Genomic DNA, 21348 nt, shown 5'->3' with positions numbered 1-21348 from the left:
AAATAATATTTACTCATGTTGCCTTTGATCTTTCCCCCAACTAACTTCAGATTGTGTCCCCTTGTTCTTGTGTTCACTTTCCTATTAAAAACACTTCCCTCCTGAACCCTATTTAACCCTTTAACATTTTTAAATGTTTCGATCATGTCCCCCCTTTTCCTTCTGTCTTCCAGACTATACAGATTGAGTTCATTAAGTCTTTCCTGATACGTTTTATACTTAAGACCTTCCACCATTCTTGTAGCCCGTCTTTGGACCCATTCAATTTTGTCAATATCTTTTTGTAGGTGAGGTCTCCAGAACTGAACACAGTACTCCAAATGTGGTCTCACCAGCGCTCTATATAAGGGGATCACAATCTCCCTCTTCCTGCTTGTTATACCTCTAGCTATGCAGCCAAGCATCCTACTTGCCTTTCCTACTGCCCGACCACACTGCTCACCCATTTTGAGACTGTCAGAAATCACTACCCCTAAATCCTTCTCTTCTGAAGTTTTTGCTAACACAGAACTGCCAATGCAATACTCAGATTTAGGATTCCTTTTCCCCAAGTGCATTATTTTACATTTGGAAACATTAAACTGCAGTTTCCATTGCTTTGACCATTTATCTAGTAACGCTAAATCATTTACCATATTAGAGACCCCTCCAGGAATATCAACCCTATTGCACACTTTAGAGTCATCGGCAAATAGGCAAACCTTCCCTACCAAACCTTCCCCTATGTCACTCACAAACATATTAAAAAGAATAGGACCCAGAACAGACCCTTGTGGCACACCGCTTGTAACCTGTCTCTGCTCAGAATACTCGCCATTAACAATAACTCTCTGATGTCTATGCTTCAGCCAGCTTGAAATCCACTGAACTATCCAGGGATTAAGTCCAATCTCCACTAATTTATCTATCAGCTCTTTATGTGGAACCGTATCAAAGGCTTTGCTGAAGTCCAGATAGGCAATATCCACGGCACCACCTTGATCCAACACCTTTGCGACATAGTCAAAGAACTAAATGAGATTAGTCTGACATGATTTGCCTTCAGTAAAGCCATGCTGATTTGGGTCCAATAAGTTATTGTTTTTTAGATGCTGATTTATCCTCTTTTTGAGTAGAGTCTCCATCATTTTAACTACAACTGATGTCAAGCTAACTGGCCTGTAGTTACCAGCTTCTTCTCTACTGCCCTTCTTGTGGATAGGCACAACACTGGCCATTCTCCAATCCTCGGGAACATCTCCTGTTAACAGGGATTGGTTAAACAAATCAGTCAGGGGGGTAGCAATGACAGATCTGAGTTCTTTAAGAACTCTGGGGTGGATGCCATCTGGACCCATTGCCTTATTTATCTTTAATCTTTCAAGTTCTTCTAAGACATCGGCTTCTAAGATCACTGGAGCTGAATCCGTACAGATGGAAGCAATGCTATATCCCTCTATAGTATTATTATTATTTTGTAAGGTGTCTTTTGAGAAAACTGAACAGAAGTAGCTATTGAAATGGTCAGCGATCTCCTTATTCCCATCAATGCATGTATTATTCCCGGTACTAAGCTTTGTGATGCTGCAGTTTTTCTTCTTCCTATCACTAATATATCTGAAGAAGGTTTTATCCCCCTTCTTTACAGATTTTGCTATTTCTTCCTCTTTTGAGGCTTTAGCAGCATATATTATCTGTTTCGCCTCCTTCTGTCTCATTTTATACACCTCTCTATCAGCTATACTTCCAGACTCTTCATACCTCTTATAGGCAGCCTTTTTTTCATTGACTATAGCCCTTACATCATTGCTAAACCATAGCGGTTTCTTCTTCCTTTTACCTTTAGTTACTTGCTTTACATAAAGTCTTGTGGCTTTTAAGATGGCCTTTTTTAATACAGTCCACTGGGTGCTCGCTCCTGCCATTTTATACCTCCCCTTTAATTCATTATCTAAATATTCCCCCATTGCATTAAAATTTGTTTTTCTGAAATCCAATACTTTGGTTGCAGTATAGGATTGCTCACCATCAGTTTTTACATCAAACCACAAACATAGATGGTCACTGCAACCTAAATTTTCTCCCACCTTGACCTCTGAAACCTGATTCCCATTTGTAAAAACTAAATCTAGAATATTCTCCCCTCTAGTTGGTGTCTTAACTAGCTGTGCCATAGCTGCTCCTGTAAAGGCCTCTACTATATTCTTACTTTTGCATGTAAGGGCACTGGGGATATTCCAGTCAACATCAGGCATGTTGAAATCACCCATAACCACAATATCTCCCTTTACTGCCATTAGGGTAATCTCATCCACCATCTTGTTGTCATGTTCCTCAGATTGCCCTGGAGGCCTATAGATCACCCCAATTCTAATGACAGAACCGTCTTTATTTTGCATGCAAATCCAGAGGGTCTCCAGATCTTTACATGTATTTTGAATTAGTATTGTTTTTAGACTTTCTTTAACATAAATGGCTACTCCACCTCCCCTTCTCTCTATTCTATCCTTCCTATACAGTGTATATCCTGGTATGGATATTTCCCATTCATTAGAATCCTTAAACCATGTCTCAGTTATGGCAACCAGATCCAAATTATCTCTAGATATTATGGCCATTAACTCACAGAGCTTGTTGCTCAAGCTTCGAGCATTTGTGTACATTACCCGAAGAACATTATTTTCATTATTAGTTTGCCCCTTATCATCAACAACTACATCTATTTTATTTACAGCTCCCTTGTTGGGGGTCAAGGAAAAGGGAGGGTTTTGCCTTCTCTTTCTGCTCAAGATCCCTATGTACAATTGATGGGCCACTGTGTGACACAGAATGCTGGACTTGATGGGCTTTGGCCTGATTCAGCATGGCTCTTCTTATGTTCTTATGCTTAAAGGAATGACAAAGAAAGTCCAATTGCTTCTTGGAAAAGCACCTTTGGGACAACCATAACAGGGATGACTGAGAATCTCAGTCATTGGTTGGTAAATCCACAGTAACTGAATTTAAACATGCCTGGGATAAACATATGTGCATCCTAAGATAAAATACAGGAAATACAGGAGGGCCAGAGGGGACATGATAGCAGTCTACATGTACTTAAGGGGTTGCCACAGAGAGGAGGGGGTCACTCTATTCTCCAGGACTCCAGAAGGCCGGACGAGGAACAACGGCTGGAAGCTGACCAAGGAAAGATTCAACCTGGAAATAAGGAAGAACTTCCTGACGGTCAGAGCGATCAACCAGTGGAATGGCCTGCCTGCGGAGGTTGTGAACTCCCCAACTCTGGACATTTTCAAGAGGAGATTGGACTGCCACTTGGCTGGGGTGCTGTAGGATTTCCTGCTCAGGCAGGGGGTTGGACTTGATGACCTGCATGGTACCTTCCAACTCTAACGATAGATAGATAGATAGATAGATAGATAGATAGATAGATAGATAGATAGATAGATAAGATAGATTAGATAGACAGACAGACAGACAGACAGACAGACAGACAGACAGACAGACAGACAGACAGACAGACAGACAGATAGTATAAGGGTAGACTACATTGACCATGAGGTTTTTTTCTGCCGTCAATCTTCTATGTTTCTATGTTTCTATCTCCATAGATAATGGTCATTATGTGAATCAGTGTTTCATTGTGGAGCAAATGTGGAGCTTTGGCAAAACTATTGCAAAACACTTCGGTCACGTGATGCTGCAAATGGCTATAAATGTGGCCTGGTTGCCAAGCAAAATGTTATATGAACAAGTAATGGGCCCCATCTGGAATGAATGGGATCGGCGGTCCGTTAGGACATTTTAGTGGGCTCCAGAGTTTGGCCCAGGCTGGCACGTGCCTGACACGTAGTTGCATGCTCCTGCACAAGACTTTGCTTCTGCGCATGCGCCCAAAGTGAAATCTCGCAAGAGGATGCTCGCACGGGTGAGATTTCAACAATTGGCCTGAAGAAGCAAAAAAAAAAAGGTGAAAATTGCCAGAATCTCACCCGTAGGAGTGTCCTCGCATGAGATTTCACTTTGGGCACATGCGCAGAAGAAAAATCTCACACAGGGACGCACATGCAGGTGTCCTTATCAAGAAAGACTTCATGAACTCAATCTATATAGTCTGGAGGACAGAAGGGAAAGGGGGGGGACATGATTGAAACATTTAAATATGTTAAAGGGTTCAATAAGGTTCAGGAGGGAAGTGTTTTTAATAGGAAAGTGAACACAAGAACAAGGGGGCACAATCTGAGGTTAGTTGGGGGAAAGATCAGAAGTAACATGAGTAGTAGATGCTTGGAACAAACTTCCAGCAGACGTGTTTGATAAATCCACAGCAACTGATTTTAAACATGCCTGGGATAAACATATATCCATTGTAAGATAAAATACAGGAAATAGTATAAGGGCAGACTAGATGGACCGTGAGGTCTTTTTCTGCCGTCAATCTTCTATGTTTCTATGTTTGTTTCTATGTTTGTTTCTATGTTTGTATGTTTGTATGTTTCGATGTTTCGATGTGTCAGGTGTGGGTGCACTTGCACCAGCCCCAGGAACCCTAGCCTAGCCTAGCTCCAGTGGTGATGCTGTGCATGCACGCACCACCGGCGCTTACTCAGACCTAAGCCTGCCCTGCCCCGCCACGAGAGCTGCCTTCCCCTACTGTTCACCTCTCGCTCGCCTCTCACGCTGGCTCCCCCCACCGCCCGCACTGCCACCATTTGTATGCGCAGAAGCGGAATCTTGTGCAAGCACGATTTCCGGGTTCTTTTCGCTTCTGCACATGCACAGAAGTGAAAAAAACTGGAAATCATGCTCACGCACATGCACGCTTGAGGCGGGGGAAGCGGAGACGCGCTCCCAGCCCGTTCCGGTAGGGCTGGGAATGGTAGCCTGCTCCTGGGTACATGTCAGAACTTCAAATGCTCACTACTGTATCTGACCATTTATAAGTCACAAACTACAGTGTTCCCTCGATTTCAGCAGGGGATGCGTTCCGAGACCGCCCGCAAAAGTCGAATTTCCGCAAAGTAGAGATGCAGAAGTAAAAACACCATTTTTGGCTATGAACAGTATCACAAGCAATCCCTTAACACTTTAAACCCCTAAATTACCATTTCCCATTCCCTTAACAACCATTTACTCACTATTATTACTGGTACTCACCATTGAATAAGACACTTAGTGATCCTGATATTTATAAACATAATTATTTATTAACTTTTTTTTGTCATTTATTTGCAAAAATTATCAGTTTGGCAATGACGTATGACGTCATTGGGTGGGAAAACCGTGGTATAGGAAAAAAACCGCAAAGTATTTTTTAATTAATATTTTTTGAAAAAACGTGGTATAGGCTATTCGCGAAGTTCAGACCCGCGAAAATCGAGGGAACACTGTACTTATAAAGATGTATAGTACAGTGTAAGTTTCATTACTTTAAGCTATATTATATTATTTAAATCTGTCTTCTAGATTTTGTTGCTAACTTTAAAGTGAGACCTGATTTTTCCATATGAATGATGAATTTTAACAGCATCCAAGGTACATAATAAATACCCTTGTATAGTGTCAGATGCCAAGTACGAGGTCTCCAGGTACTGCTCAGAACGATATAAATATCTAGATGGATATGAACTATTACGTTATCGCCAAGCATGACTCAGACTGGAGTGCCAATTTATTTTATTACATTTTTTCTTTTTTTTAGTTGGTAAAAGATGAAAAGAAACAACTTGCTAAGATCAAGATCCCGCTTCCAGAACACTTACAGATCCGACCTGTGACACCAGTGGAAAAATATATTAAGGTTAGGTATTTGTGAAGTAGTTTCAAATGACAGCACATCTGTAAAAAAAGAGAAAGAAATAACAGTATTTTTTCAGGGGCCATCTTAAGTTTGAAAGAAAAGGTTGAGATCCTAGGAACAAGTTTTCAAACACTCAAGATAGGAAAAAACTGCCTTTGAGTGTTCTGATTATTGGAGATTTCATTACACAACTTTAGACGATGCAAAGAAGTTATTGTCTTCTAAGATATGAAGTTTTATGTATCGTGACTTACTGACCTCATCGTGTTAGAAAAAAGATCAGGGTTCGGAGACGTCATCTGTTTCAATTGCTTTTTCCCCCCCAGATCTGTGTAAATCAAGAGTCCCCATACTCTTCAGTTCATCAGTGTAGCAGTAGTGAATTGAAAATCAATGGGAGTGTGCAGAATTATCTCTCAGTGGTCAAAGATACACATACACAGAGGAAACGTGGAGATCTTGCAGATATCTAGCTGGGAGCCCAGATACGAGCAATAATTCAGTAATACAATCCAGATAAATTAAGTGTATAAAATATTATTTACTTTGGCAAATATCTTAGTCAAGAGCAGTCCTAATCATACACAGTTAAATCAGTCAATACGTCTCAATAAATATAGAATACAATAAGCTTACTTTTCCAGCTTACAAATACATAAACCATCATTTGAACACACAGTCCTTACTACATCACAGTCACAAAGACCAAACAGAAATAGCAGAGAGTAGCCGGGAGAGAGAATCACGCTTCTGGATCCCTCTTATGGCAAACTGTCACATTAGTTCTTAAAGCAATAGTGTTCTAATACATATAAGCATGCATTGTTGGTTTATTCTATTTATTTCCAAACCCAACTAGTTATGTACATAGTACTAACAAATCTGCAAGAAATAAACCACTTCTCTGCAAGCAAGTGGTTTGCTAGTGGGAGCACAACATAGACAAAGTGATAGAAAAGGGACAAGATCCTCTTCTCCCCACTCCCCAAGCTTTCACGCATTCCTCACTTTAGTGTTGCATTTCATTCACCAGCAATTGCAATGCCTTCCAGATGTGTTGGATTCTGTCTTCCAGAATTTCTAGTTAGCAGTTGTTGGTTTTTTTAGACAGAATGAGAATGGTTTTTGAACTTATTATCTCAAAATAATAAGTGAGCCGGGGTGGCGCAGCAGGTAGAGTGCTGTACTGCAGGCCACTGAAGCTGACTGTAGATCTGAAGGTCAGCGGTTCAAATCTCATCACCGGCTCAAGGTTGACTCAGCCTTCCATCCTTCCGAGGTGGGTAAAATGAGGACCCGGATTGTAGGGGCAATAGCTGCATTAGTGGTGGAATTCCATTTACCTTCCTTACTGGTTCGCATCGCGTCGGACATGCGTGTTTTGTGCAGCCCTACATCACGTCAAGGAAATGACCCTCTGTCCATGCACAGAAGCCTTTGCGCTTGAGGGTTCTTTGCCAGCCACTTTCAACCGGACTGGAGGACTAGTTCAGGAGTGTGGCCGGACGGTCATCACTGCTGGTTCAACAAGTAGGGGCAAATTTCCACCACCAATTCGGTCCAAACTGGCAGCAACACACCACTGAACTGCACGCTGGGAGAGCACCATTTTGGGAAAGGCCAATCTATATTTATTATAATTTTTTACTGCAGCTTTTTATGAAAAGCGATCGTGTATTTTATAAATTAAAGCAACACCAATGTCAAGATTCCAGATAACATCCGAACAAAATTAGACTCCAAGTCATGGAAACATAGAAGATTGACAGCAGAAAAAGACCTCATGGTCCATCAAGTCTGCCCTTATACTGTTTCCTGTATTTTATCTTAGGATGGATATATGTTTATCCCAGGCGTGTTTAAATTCAGTTACTGTGGATTTACTAACCACGTCTGCTGGAAGTTTGTTCCAAGCATCTACTACTCTATCAGTAAAATAATATTTTCTCACGTTGCTTCTGACTTTTCCCCCAACTAACCTCAGATTGTGCCCCCTTGTTCTTGTGTTCACTTTCCTATTAAAAACACTTCCCTCCTGAACCTTATTTAACCCTTTAACATATTTAAATGTTTCAATCTTGCCCCCCCCCCCCCTTTCCCTTCTGTCCTCCAGACTACACAGATTGAGTTCATGAAGTTTTCCTGATAACTTTTAGACTTAAGACATTCCACCATTTTTGTAGCCCGTCTTTGGACCCATTCAATTTTATCAATAACTTTTTGTAGGTGAAGTCTCCAGAACTGAACACAGTATTCCAAATGTGGTTTCACCAGCGTTCTATACAGCAGAATCACACTCTCCCTCTTCCTGCTTGCAATACCTCTAGCTATGCAGCCAAGCATCCTACTTGCTTTCCCTATCGCCTGACCGCACTGTTCACCCATTTTGAAACTGTCAGAAACCATTACCCCTAAATCCTTCTCTTCTGAAGTTTTTGCTAACACAGAACTGCCAATTCAATACTCAGATTGAGGATTCCTTTTCCCCAATTGCATTATTTTACATTTGGAAACATTAAACTGCAGTTTCCATTGCTTTGACCACTTCTCCAAAAAAATAATACAGCTCACATGCATGGAACCCTCATTGCATATCAGACATTAATACAATCGAGAGTGTCCAGAAATATTTCACAAGAAGAGTCCTTCACCCGTTCTCCTGCAACAAAATACCTCACTCCACCAGACTTAAAATACTGAAATTAGACAATTTACAACTATGTCGTCTCTGAACTGATCTAACCATAGTTCACAAAATCATATACCAAAATGTCCTTCCTGTTCATGACTACTTCACCCACAACAACACACAGCATGTCAGAGATTCAAACTAAATTTAAACCGCTCCAAACTAGACTACAGAAAATACGACCTCAGCAATATCAATGCCTGGAATTCACTACCTGACTCTGTTGTTTCTTCTCCAAGCCCCAAAATCTTTAACCTTAGATTGTCTACAGTTGACCTCCCCACTTTTCTAAGAGGTCTGTAAGGGCTGTGAATAAGTAGACCATTGTGCCCACCATCCCTGTTCTATTGTCCTAAATAGGGTTGGGCGAACCGAACCTGCAAAGTTCGGGTTCGCACCAAACTTTGCAAGGTTCGGCATACCAAACCCGAGCTCAAATTTTTGCAAAAGTTTGGGTTTGGGTTTGGGTTCAGGAGAGTTCCAGGAAGTGCCGCCACCCACCTGTCACCTTCCGAAACAGCCGGGGTGTTCCCGGTACTCTCCCAAACGCCAAACCTGGAGGTCCGGCAAAAGTTCGGGTTCGGGAGAGCGCCAGGAAGCACCACCGCCCAACTGTCACCTTCTGAAACAGCCGGGGCACTTCCCGGCGCTCTCCCGAACCCGAACTTTTGCCGAACTTGTGGATTCAGTGTTTGGGAGACCGCCGAGAAGCACCCTGGCTATTTTGGAAGGTGACAAGTGGGCGGCGGCGCTTCCCAGAACAGCCAGGGAACTGTCGGCCAGTCGGGAGGCGAAAATGGAGGTGAGGAATCCCACGAGGAGATTCCAGGTGTGGAGCTTTGATGTCACTGAGACGTCCTTCCCAGCCGGCTGAAATAGAAGTTCAGCAAAGTTTGGGTTCGGGAGAGCGCCGGGAAGCGCCCCGACTGTTCCAGAAGGTGACAGCTGGGCAACGGTGCTTCCTGGCACTTTCCCGAGTGCCGAACTCAAAAGTTCAGCAAAAGTTCGGGTTCAGGTGCCAAACCCGAACTTTAAAAAAAATTCAGGTGCCGAACCCGAACCCGAACATCGTTGGGTTCGCCCAACACTAGTCCTAAAATATTCCTCAATGTTTCAATTTATTTCCAGAGCCATCCTGGTACCTACACAGGGAAACCTGGATCTGAGTTTCCCACTCAGTTGAAAGTTCACATCCCTTATCCCCCCACCCACCAATTTGTCACGTTGCCCATTCAGATTGTGCCAGTGTGGCCAGCCCTTCCTTTCCTTCCAGTCCTGATGGGTGGGCATAAGGTATCTTTAAACCACTTGAAATAATTATTTGTGGCTGCCTCTGTTCCCTCCTGAAATCCCCCCTCCCAAGTTTCCATAAACATCAGGTCTTCTATAGATAATGTGGCAAGTCGTTACTTTATCACCAACTTCTGCACCAGCTTGACACCCATCAGGTTTCCTGGGGAATAATTCCCCAGGATCAAGCAAAAAAACCATAGAAACACACCACTGAACTGCACGCTGGGAGAGCACCATTTTGGGAAAGGCCAATATATATTTATTATAATTTTTTACTGCAGCTTTTTATGAAAAGTGATCATGTATTTTATAAATTAAAGCAACACCAATGTCAAGATTCCAGATAACATCCGAACAAAATTAGACTCCAAATCATGGAAACATAGAAGTCTGACGGCAGAAAAAGACCTCTGCCCTTACACTATTTTCTGTATTTTATCTTAGGATGGATATATGTTTATCCCAGGCATGTTTAAATTCAGTTACTGCGGATTTATCTACCACATCTGCTGGAAGTTTGTTCCAAGGATCTACTACTCTTTCAGTAAAATAATATTTTCTCATGTTGCTTTTGATCTTTCCCCTAACTAACTTCAGATTGTGTCCCCTTGTTTTGTGTTCACTTTCCTATTAAAAACACTTCCCTCCTGGACCTTATTTAACCCTTTAACACATTTAAATGTTTCAATCATGTCCCCCCCTTTTCCTTCTGTCCTCCAGATTATACAGATTGAGTTCATTAAGTCTTTCCTGATACGTTTTATGCTTAAGACCTTCCACCATTCTTGTAGCCCGTCTTTGGACCTGTTCAATTTTATTAATATCTTTTTGTAGGTGAGGTCTCCAGAACTGAACACAGTATTCTAAATGTGGTCTCACCAGCACTCTATATAGCGGGATCATAATCTCCCTCTTCCTGCTTGTTATACCTCTAGCTATGCAGCCAAGCATCCTACTTGCTTTCCCTACCACCTGACTGCACTGTTCACCCATTTTGAGACTGTCAGAAATTACTACCCCTAAATCCTTTTCTTCTGAAGTCTTCTATCTGTAGAGATCCATCCTGTTTTATTGCACCACCATGTTTACAATTAGGGAATTCCAGAAACCAGAAAAAGAAAGCCTGGCGGGCACATTTCATGTTTCCCCAAAAGGACAGGAAACATGCCTGCATTCTTCGCCCTTCGTTGCATTCGCAGTTTGCTTCTTGGCATAACATGTGCTCTGGCAGTCTGTAAATAAAGGAATCTGGACCTCAGCATCATTTGCAAGAAATAGCTTGCTCATCAAAAAAAAAGGGGGGGGGATCTAAACAAAAGAAGAAAAAAACCCACATAGATTTGAGGATTAGATGGAGGACAATGCACCCCGTTTAAACAGCTGTGGCTTGCAATCGTAATTTATTTTCTCTTACGAGCATATAAAGCTGCATGGATGGTCTAGGCAGAGGGGGCTTCAGCCCCTTTGTCTTTTCTCGGATGTAGAGCAGCATGGAGGATCAGGGACATAATTGCCTCCATTGTTCCCCTCTGTGGGTGGCGCGCGTGGCCACGAGGAGGGAAAGTAAGACCTATTTCAAAGGGAAATGCTCCACCTTGAATATCACTGACATTTTCTCAGCTTTGGCTCAGGAACAAAGCCAAAAGGGCCTTGGCAACAGAACAAACCAAAACATTGCTTTCTTTCGCCATGGATTGCTGAGCAGGGTAAGTCCCCAGATGTTAAAAGTGTTAGGGGAGAGAGGACATTCCACGTGCGTTATGGAAGTAATTCAACTCAACAAGCACAGTATGTCGAGGGCTGGGATTAAGAAGGAGCTTCAGTCTTTATTCTATGCTGCCTTTTCCTCCCACACCCTCCTTATCCATTTACCCCTTTCATGTTTACTAAAAGTGAGGGATAGGCACATTCCCCCAGCTGATGTGCTCCAGATCAGGAATGGGTTTATTTATTTATTTATTTATTTATTCATTCATTCATTCATTCATTCATTCATTCATTCATTCATTAGATTTGTATGCCGCCCCTCTCCGAAGACTCGGGGCAGCTAACAACAATAAAGAAAACAATGTAACAAATCTAATATTAAAAAGTAATCTAAAAAACCCCAATTTAAGAGACCAATCATACAAACAAGCATACCATGTATAAATTCTATAAGCCTAGGGGGAAGGGAAAAAATTTCAATTCCCCCATGCCTGGCGACAGAGGTGGGTTTTAAGGAGCTTGCGAAAGGCAAGGAGGGTGAGGGCAACTCTGATATCTGGGGGAAGCTGGTTCCAGAGGGTCGGGGCCGCCACAGAGAAGGCTCTTCTCCTGGGTCCCGCCAAATGACATTGCTTAGTCGACGGGACCCGGAGAAAGCCAACTCTGTGGGACCTAACCGGTCGCTGGGATTCGTACGGCAGAAGGCGGTCCCGGAGATATTCTGGTCCGATGCCATGAAGGGCTTTATAGGTCATAACCAACACTTTGAATTGTGACCGGAAATTGATCGGCAACCAATGCAGACTGCAGAGTGTTGGTGTAACATGGGCATGCCTTGGGAAGCCCATGATTGCTCTTGCAGCCATAGTTCCCTCTAAGCTGAGCAGTGAGCAATCGCTCACTTAAAAATCATCATCAACTCAGAGTTTTCCAAACCTGCCCAGAAGCCGAGAGGGAAAGAGTGAGAGGGAAGGAGAGAGAGACGAAGAGAGGAAGAGAGAGAAAAAGATAGAAAAAAGAGAGGAAGGAAATGAGAAAGAAAAAGAATGGGAGTAAGGAAGAGAGAAAGAAAATCAACATCTAGTTTGAAACTAGCTCAACTATTTAAGTGGCATTTTGAGATTGATAGAGTTGCCCTATTATGAGCTCACTATTATAGACGCACAGTACAGTATTTTATTTTGAAATTCTCTGAGGCAAAACAGGGTGGGTTTTTTGTTTGTGTTTGTTTGTTTGTTTGTTTGTTTGTTTATTATTTCTGTGCCACCCAGTCCCGAAGGGGCTGCCGCTCAGACACTATACTTTTCCGCCCACCCCCCCAAAAAATTAGAGGGAACACTGCTTGCAGCTGCATTCTGCACAATCTGAAGTTTCCGAACACTTTTCAAAGGTAGCCCCATGTAGAGAGCATTGCAGTAGTCGAACCTTGAGGTGATGAGGGCTCCTGGGGGGACTAAGGGGGATGGCATTTTGGTAGGGAAAATGGAGCTGTGCACACAGCTTTGTGTCCCTGATGTGTGCATGTGCACGCCCGCATAACATTTGGCATGCACATTGAGTGTGCAGAAATGACTAAAATGACTTTGGAGCTACAGGAAGAAGACAAATCCGAATTTTACAAAATATGAGAAAGTTGGCACAAATGGCTCAAACAGAAAAAAATACATTAAAAAACCTAATGGAAAAGTAATACTAGACACTTCTTCTTCTTCCTTTCTTACCCAAACAATGAAAATATAGAAACATTGCACCATAAATCGATAGAACATAAAACCCCTAAAAACGAACTCGTACCTTCCTCAGAAATACCTAAAACGAATACAAATAAATATACAATTCCACACCCTAGACAGTGATGGTTGACGACTTATGTCTTTACTATTGAAACTTAACGCCTTATATGCTTTAAGCACATTTGTCTGTCCATTTTTCATCCTTTTTTCCTTTTTTCTCTATGTATGTTTTATTTGTTTTGACTATTTTTATATGTAGAAAATTAATAAAGATTATTTTAAAGCAAGATTTAGCATGCACCGGAAGTTTCCTGCCCAAGAAGAGAGTTTCCTGCCCAAGAAGGGAGTTGCACTAGAACAGTGATGGTGAATCTTTTTTCCCTCGGGTGCCAAAAGAGCGTGTATGCATGCTATTGCACATGTACGAGTGCCCATACCCATAATTCAATGCCTGGAGAGGGTGAAAGTAGCTTCCACCGCCCCCTGGAAGTCAGACATGGCCTGTTTCCCAACTTCTGGTGGGTCCAGTAGGCTTGTGTTTTACACTCCCCAGGCTCCAAAGGCTTCCCTGGAGCTAGGGTAAAAACGCCCTCCCTCATCCCCCCTGGAGACTCTCTGGAAGCAAACAACGCCCTCCCAGAGCCTCTGCGTGAGCCAAAATTCAGCTGGCTGGCACCCAGATGCACATTGGAGCTGAGTTAGGACAATGGCATGTGCCAGCAGATATGGCTCCGCGTGCCACCTGTGGCACCTGTGCCATAGGTTTGCCATCACTGGACTAGAAGATCTCCAAGGTCCCTTACGACTTGGTTATTCTGTATCTATTATTATTATTATTGTTGTTGTTGTTATTATTATTATTATTATTATTATTATTATTATTATTATTATTTATTAGATTTGTATGCCGCCCCTCTCCGAAGACTTGGGGCGGCTCACAACAGTAATAAAAACAAAATAGTAATGGAACAAATCTAATATTAAAAAACATATAAAACCCTATCATTATTTTAAAAACCAAACAACACATTCATACCAAACATCAAACAAAGTATAAAAGAGCCTGGGGAAAAGGTGTCTCAACTCCCCCATGCCTGGCGGTATAAGTGAGTCTTGAGTAGTTTACAAAAGACAAGGAGGGTGGGGGCAGTTCTAATCTCCGGGGGGAGTTGGTTCCAGAGGGGCGGGGCCGCCACAGAGAAGGCTCTTCCCCTGAGGCCCGCCAAACGACATTATTTAGTCGACGGGACCCAGAGAAGGCCAACTCTGTGGGACCTTATTGGTCACTGGGATTCGTGCAGTAGCAGGCAGTTCTGAAAGTACTCTGGTCCACTTCCATATAGGGCTTTAAAGGTCATAACCAACACTTTGAATTGTGACTGGAAACCGATAGGCAGCCAATGCAGGCCACGGAGTGTTGAAAAAACGTGGATAAATCTTGGAAGCCCCGTGATGGCTCTCATGGCTGTGTTCTGCACGATCTGAAGTTTAACACTTTTCAAAGGTAGCCCCATGTAGAGAGCATTGCAGTAATCGAACCTCGAGGTGATGAGGGCATGAGCGACTGTGAGCAATGACTCCCTGTCCAAATAGGGCCGCAACTGGTGCACGAGGCGAACCTGGGCAAACGCCCTCCTCGCCACAGCCGAAAGATGATGTTCCAATGTCAGCTGTGGATCGAGGAGGACGCCCAAGTTGCGAACCCTCTCAGTAGTTCTCCCCCCCCAGGGTAATGGACGGACAGATGGAATTGTCCTTGGGAGGCAAGACCCACAGCCACTCCGTCTTGTCTGGGTTGAGTTTGAGTTTGTTGACACCCATCCAGGCCCCAACAGCCTCCAGGCACCGGCACATCACTTCCACTGCTTCGTTGACTGGACAGAAACAGCACTGAGATGGACTGAATGCTCCCTTTTACAATGCATCTAGGGGGGACATTGGAAGAATCAGGAAATTTATTTAATTATTTATTTATTCGACTGCTATGCCGCCCGATCCTGAAGGGCTCAAATGAGAAATGGTTGTCAGGATAGGAGAGGCAAGGCATAAATAATAATGCTGCCTATGACATGGGCCTCTTTGGTACATGTATCTCTGTGTTTTTCTTTTCAACTCATTCAACTTGGCTAATAACAGCATGTTACAAGGAGGACGCCTAAAACCGACGATCAGAATATTGCAGGCCGATGAACCCCATCTCAGCTGGAACAGCACAGATGAAGTGCAGAAGAAGTGAGGGGCAGAAGAGAAAGAGGGGGTCAGCAAAGCTGGAGGAAAGCAAACAATTGTTTCCCTTATCACGCACCGCACGCGAAATCAGGACAGCTCCATTAGGAGTGGGTCAGACTAGACACACCAGAAGCTGGATAAGGATCAGCAATCAGGATAGCCAATTTCATGGCCGTATCGGTCTCTGCCAATTCAAGGATGGGTGGATAGCTCTTTCGCAAAGCAATTGGGCAAGGCCCTTAGGCTGCATTAATTATCCTTCATGCTGAAGTCATCTTAATTAATAATCTTCCTTGTTTCTGTTCTTAGAGCTCATTAATTTCCGCCTGCCCTCCCCCATCAAAGAAATAAACTTTTGTTTTGTAGAAGAGCTTTAATGTTTCCTACCCATCAACAACAAACCTCATTCTTATATGTGGTCCTTGCTTCCATACCACTATGACTGATTGCGCCGACGTGTTTGAAGAAAGATTTTGCTACTTGTGGAAAGTAGATAACAACAACAACAGTTGGAAGGGATCATGGAGGTCTTCTAGTCCAACCCCCTGCTTACGCAGGAAACCCTACACTACTTCAGACAGATGGTTATCCAACATCTCCTTAAAAACTTCCAGTGTTGGAGCATTCCCAACTTCTGGAGGCAAGCTGTTCCACTGATTAATTGTTCTTACTGTCAGGAAATTTCTCCTTAGTTGTAAGTTGTTTCTCTCCTTGTTCAGCTTCCAGCCATTACTTCTTGTTCTATCCTCGGGTTTACTGTGGGTTTACCAACCACGTCTGCTGGAAATTTGTTCCAAGCATCTACTACTCTTACAGTAAAATAATATTTTCTCACGTTACTTCTAATCTTTCCCCCAACTAACCTCAGATTGTGCCCCCTTGTTCTTGTGTTCACTTTCCTATTAAAACACTTCCCTCCTGAACCTTATTTAACCCTTTAAAATATTTAAATGTTTCAATCATGTCCCCCCCTTATGAATATATGAATTTATGAATATATCTATCTCCTATTCCAAAATGTATAATGTCTGTGCTTTTGTATCATGAGAAGAAAGCATGGCTGCAAGGATAAAATTTAGACATTTCTCAAGAGATTAACCTAGAAAGGCATATTAGATAATATGCACAGACAGCTGTGATCCCTATCATGTAAGCCATCGTCTAATGTATAAGCTCTTTGAAAGAAGTAAGAAGGCTTTTTTTAATTTAAAATTATTTAGCCTATCTTAAAAGTATCTTTGCTGGCTCCAAAAAAGTGAATTGTAAATGGATCTTCAGACTCATTTCAACCCAGTAAACATTGACCAATTTTACAACAAGATTCCTGATCATCTAAATATGGAATTTTAAACAGAAATTTACACTTGGGGGGGGCATATTGTAGCTAGTGTATCTGATAAAATATTAACTCTTTTATTTTTTGCAAATTCAATCATTTAAATTATTGCCTGTTAATGTATTTGACCCCATAATGCAAGAAATAGGAGGGATTTCAACTCTAGAATTGAAACAGTGTGCAAGACCTTCTAAGTCTATGAATACTGTGTTCAGTTCTGGAGACCTCACCTGATCGTGGGTGTACGTGCATCCGTCCGGCACACACGTGCCCATCAGCGCAAGATTTGGCTTCTGTGCATGCGTAGCAAACGAATCTCATGTGATGACACTCTCACATACAAGATTTTGCCAATTTTTGTTTATTTCTTTGCTTCCGCGCATAGGGGAAGGTTTGGTAGGGAAGGTTTGCCTATTTGCCGATGACTCTAAAGTGTGCAATAGGGTTGATATTCCTGGAGGCATCTGTAATATGGCAAATGATTTAGCTTTACTAGATAAGTGGTCAAAGCAATGGAAACTGCAGTTTAATGTTTCCAAATGTAAAACAATGCACTTTGGGGAAAGGAATCCTCAATCTGAGTATTGTATTGGCAGTTCTGTGTTAGCAAAAACTTCAGAAGAGAAGGATTTCTGTCAGTCTCAAAATAGGTGAACAGTGTGGTCAGGTGGTAGGAAAAGCAAGTAGAATGCTTGGCTGTATAGCTAGAGGTATAACAAGCAGGAAGAGGGAGATTGTGATCCCGCTGCATAGAGCGCTGGTGAGACCACATTTGGAATACTGTGTTCAGTTCTGGAGACCTCACCTACAAAAAGATATTGATAAAATTGAACGGGTCCAAAGACGGGCTACAAAAATGGTGGAAGGTCTTAAGCATAAAACTTATCAGGAAAGACTTAATGAACTCAATCTGTATAGTCTGGAGGACAGAAGGGAAAGGGGGGACATGATCAAAACATTTAAATATGTTAAAGGGTTAAATAAGATTCAGGAGGGAAGTGTTTTTATAGGAGAACACAGGGACAAGGGGACACAATCTGAGGTTAGTTGGGGGAAAGATCAGAAGCAACATCAGAAAATATTATTTTACTGAAAGAGTAGTAGATGCATGGGACAAACTTGCAGCAGACGTGGCTGGTAAATCCACAGTAACTGAATTTAAACATGCCTGGGATAAACATATATCCACCCTAAGATAAAATGCAGGAAATAGTATAAGGGCAGACTAGATAGACCATGAGGTCTTTTTCTGCCGTCAGTCTTCTATGTTTCTATGTTTCTAAGTCGGGGGGTGCCAAACTCAATTTCATTGAGGGGCACATCACGGTAGGTGTGTCTAGCTCAATGCCACTCATGTTTGGGGTGTCTATGTTGGTCTGAGTGCTCTGCCCATGAAAACTACCTCCCGAGCTCCGTTTTTGGCTGCAGAGGCCTCCTGCAATCCTCCGCCAGTGAAAACAGAGCTCTGGAGGTCCTATGTGGCCATTGTGAGCTCTATTTTCACTGGCGGAAGCACCACAGGCTGGTCCTTTGCTGTTTTTAAGATCTAAGCACCCCACAGGCCAGGTTCATCCTGCAGGCCTTGAGTTTGATATACCTGCTCTAAATGGACATGAAGTCCTGAGAGATCTCAACTCACAGAGTTAAATGCCGAAATACCAAAATATAGGATGTTAGACGCTTTTTGCAGACAGCGAGGAGATAAAAACTGTCATGTCCGGGATAAGGGTAATTGTCCGGCTGTTTAGATGTGGCACTTATCCTACCATTGTTGATTGGGAGATTGTTCCTTCATTGATTGCTCTCTGAATGGGGCATTGTTTCTTCATTTATTCCTGTGTGAATGGGGTATTGTTTCTTCCTTGATTGCTGCTGTTTGTCTGATGCTGCTTCCTATTGAGCGGGTGGTTAATTAATAGTCACGCGTTGAGGAAGGGGCTGCTTAGAGCTGTTTGCCCCTTTCTCTGACCTTTGGTCAATTCCTTTTTTTTTTTCAACAGGCTGCAGGTGAAGCTTATCTCAGCTTGTCTGCTAATGGCTGTTTTGTCAGAGTGCCAAGGAATTCTCTTGCATTTTTGGATCTGACTTCGGACTTCTGGGTGTTGAGGTCCACAAGCCTTAAAGTTGCCAAGGTTCAACACCCTCGGTGTAAAATGTCTGCAGCCTCTTAATTGTAATTAGTCAATCTGCTAGAACAGTGGTGGCAAACCCATTTTGGGTCACGTGCCAAAAGTGGGGTGGGGTCACACCTGTGCATGTTAGCACAGATAGGTCTTTAAGCTTTTATGGAAGGCGAGGAGAGTGGGGGCAGTGTGAATCTCTGGGGAGAGTTGATTCCAGAGGACCAGGGCCCACACAGAGAAGGCCCTTCCCCTAGGTCCCGCCAAGCGGCATTGTCCAGTTGACGGGACCTGGAGAAGGCCAACTCTGTGGGACCTAACTGGTTGCTGGGACTCATACAGCAGAAGGCGGTCCCGCAGGTATTTATTGTGTAAAGACTGATGCAAAGAATGAGTTAAGCATCTTTGCTTTCACCAAGATTCATGGATTTGTTCTCAACAATCTCCTAATTTAAATGAGCAGCTGACTGAGTTAAGCATTCTATGGGAAGGAAGCTTACTTGTGGGAATAATGCTCCCATTGCCTTTCATGTCACATCTGTTGGGAGTTGAAGAGAACATTATATTTTTCTTGCCTCTACTGACTTCCATTGTTGCTGTTGAGCTTAAATGCTCACTGTATAGGTCAGTTGTGAGTCATCACTTGAATATAACTGGTAAACAAGATGATGGATACCAGTTAGTGATCTAAGTGCACAGTTCCCAGGTGGCTTTTACCAGTCCACAGTTCGAGGATGTCCTTTTGCTTCTCACAGCAAGGAGAATGAAGGATAGTCAAGATTACGCCAAATGGTTTATATAGAATGTAAAACTCAATTCAATTTCAATTCAATTTATTAGATTTGTATGCCGCCCCTCTCCGAAGAAACTATTATAATAACTATTATAATAACAATAACAACAGAATTGGAAGGGACATTGGAGGTCTTCTAGTCCAACCCCCTGCTTAGGCAGGAAACCCTACATTACTTCAGACAGATGGTTATCCAATATCTCCTTAAAAACTTCCATTGTTGGACTATTCCCTACTTCTGGAGGCAAGCTGTTCCACTGATTAATTGTTCTGACTGTCAGGAAATTTTTCCTTAGTTCTAATTTGATTTCTCCTTGTTCAACTTCCACCCATTGTTTCTTGTTCTACCCTCAGGTGCTTTGGAGAATAGGTTGACTCCTTCTTCTTAGTGGCAACCCCTGAGATATTGGAACACTGCTATCATGCCTCCCCTGGTCCTTCTTTTCATTAAACTAGCCATGCCCAGTTCCTGCAACTATTCCTCATATGCTTTAGCCCCCTAATCATCTTTGTCGCTCTTCTCTGCACTTTTTCTAGAGTCTCAACATCCTTTTTTGCATCGTGGCAACCAAAACTGAATTCAGGATTCCAAGTGTGACCTTACGAAGGCCTTATAAAGTGGTATTAACACTTCACGTGATCTTGATTCTATCCCTCTGTTAATGCAGCCTAGAACTGTGTTGGCTTTTTTGGAAGCTGCTGCACACAGCTGGCTCCTATTTAAACGGTTGTCCACTAGGACTCCAAGATCCCTCTCACAGTTACTATTGTTGAGCAATGTACTACATACTGTATACTGTCCCTGTGTGTTTTGTTTTTATAGCCTAAAAGCAGAAACTTACTTTTTTCAAACTATTGTCTGTAATTGTGGTGGCTCTCTCTAGCAGTTAGCTCCTAACTTGGAGTCATCTGGGTAAACTCTGCCTGTTCCTGAACCTGTTCTTTATTCATATGATAAAACAACAATGGTTTCCAGATGTGTTTGACTTCCCACACTGGGGGGAACTTGAAATAAGGCACAACTGGACTGAGAGGAACACAAATATGGGGAAAGTCAGAGGAGAACATGTTGAGTTTAAGGATATTTAGGAGCCCTTAGCATTTCAGCACGAACAAGGTTGACACTGGATATTCAGCCTTAGTTTTACAAAGCAGTCCGACTGCCTTTTCAGAGCTTTCTGATAAATTCAGTACTCCCTGGTTATTTGATTGGCAGGATGAAATTGAAGGTGGAATAATGTGCCTTGCCTTCCCTGCCATTATTATTTTTAATTCTCTCCCACTGCTCAGGAATTAATTCAGCTTGCTGCAATACATGACCTACATTCCTCCCCACACCGGGGGCATGGTAAAAGGTTGGTATGCTTAGCTCTCTTTCAGATCCACAACCCTTCCCCCTGCCAGCAGCAAGACCCTGAGGGATCCTCCCCAATGTTGATATTTCTTGGTCTGAATAGCCGGTCCTAGAACTTGAGAAGGAGGCATCAAAGGGAATTTCATATTAAATTTCTTCTTTACCTGCTGGAGCATTTTCTCTCGACTTCTGATGTTCTGCGATAGCATCCTAGTGCCATATGACTGCTGTCTTATTGATATCTACGCAGAAGGAAGTCTTGAAGATTCAGAATAACATAATTGGAAGGGACCGTTGGAGATAATAATAATAATA

The 21348-nt window shown here is 42.6% G+C and overlaps 1 protein-coding gene across 1 annotated transcript in view; it reads left to right on the top strand.

Annotated features, from left to right (window-relative positions):
* CIMIP1 (ciliary microtubule inner protein 1) overlaps positions 1–21348 on the top strand; it is an 80521-nt gene that overhangs the window by 12621 nt on the left and 46552 nt on the right. Inside the window, exon 3 of the mRNA XM_070744561.1 lies at positions 5681–5779. Within this exon, the coding sequence (XP_070600662.1) occupies positions 5681–5779 (99 nt within the window). The remainder of the gene's footprint in view (positions 1–5680; positions 5780–21348) is intronic.

This window comes from Erythrolamprus reginae, chromosome 3 (assembly GCF_031021105.1).
Source record: "Erythrolamprus reginae isolate rEryReg1 chromosome 3, rEryReg1.hap1, whole genome shotgun sequence".
Classification (NCBI taxonomy): Eukaryota; Metazoa; Chordata; class Lepidosauria; order Squamata; family Dipsadidae; genus Erythrolamprus; species Erythrolamprus reginae.
Note: the sequence above shows the minus strand (reverse complement) of the source record. Positions and strands in the feature narration are given on the sequence as shown.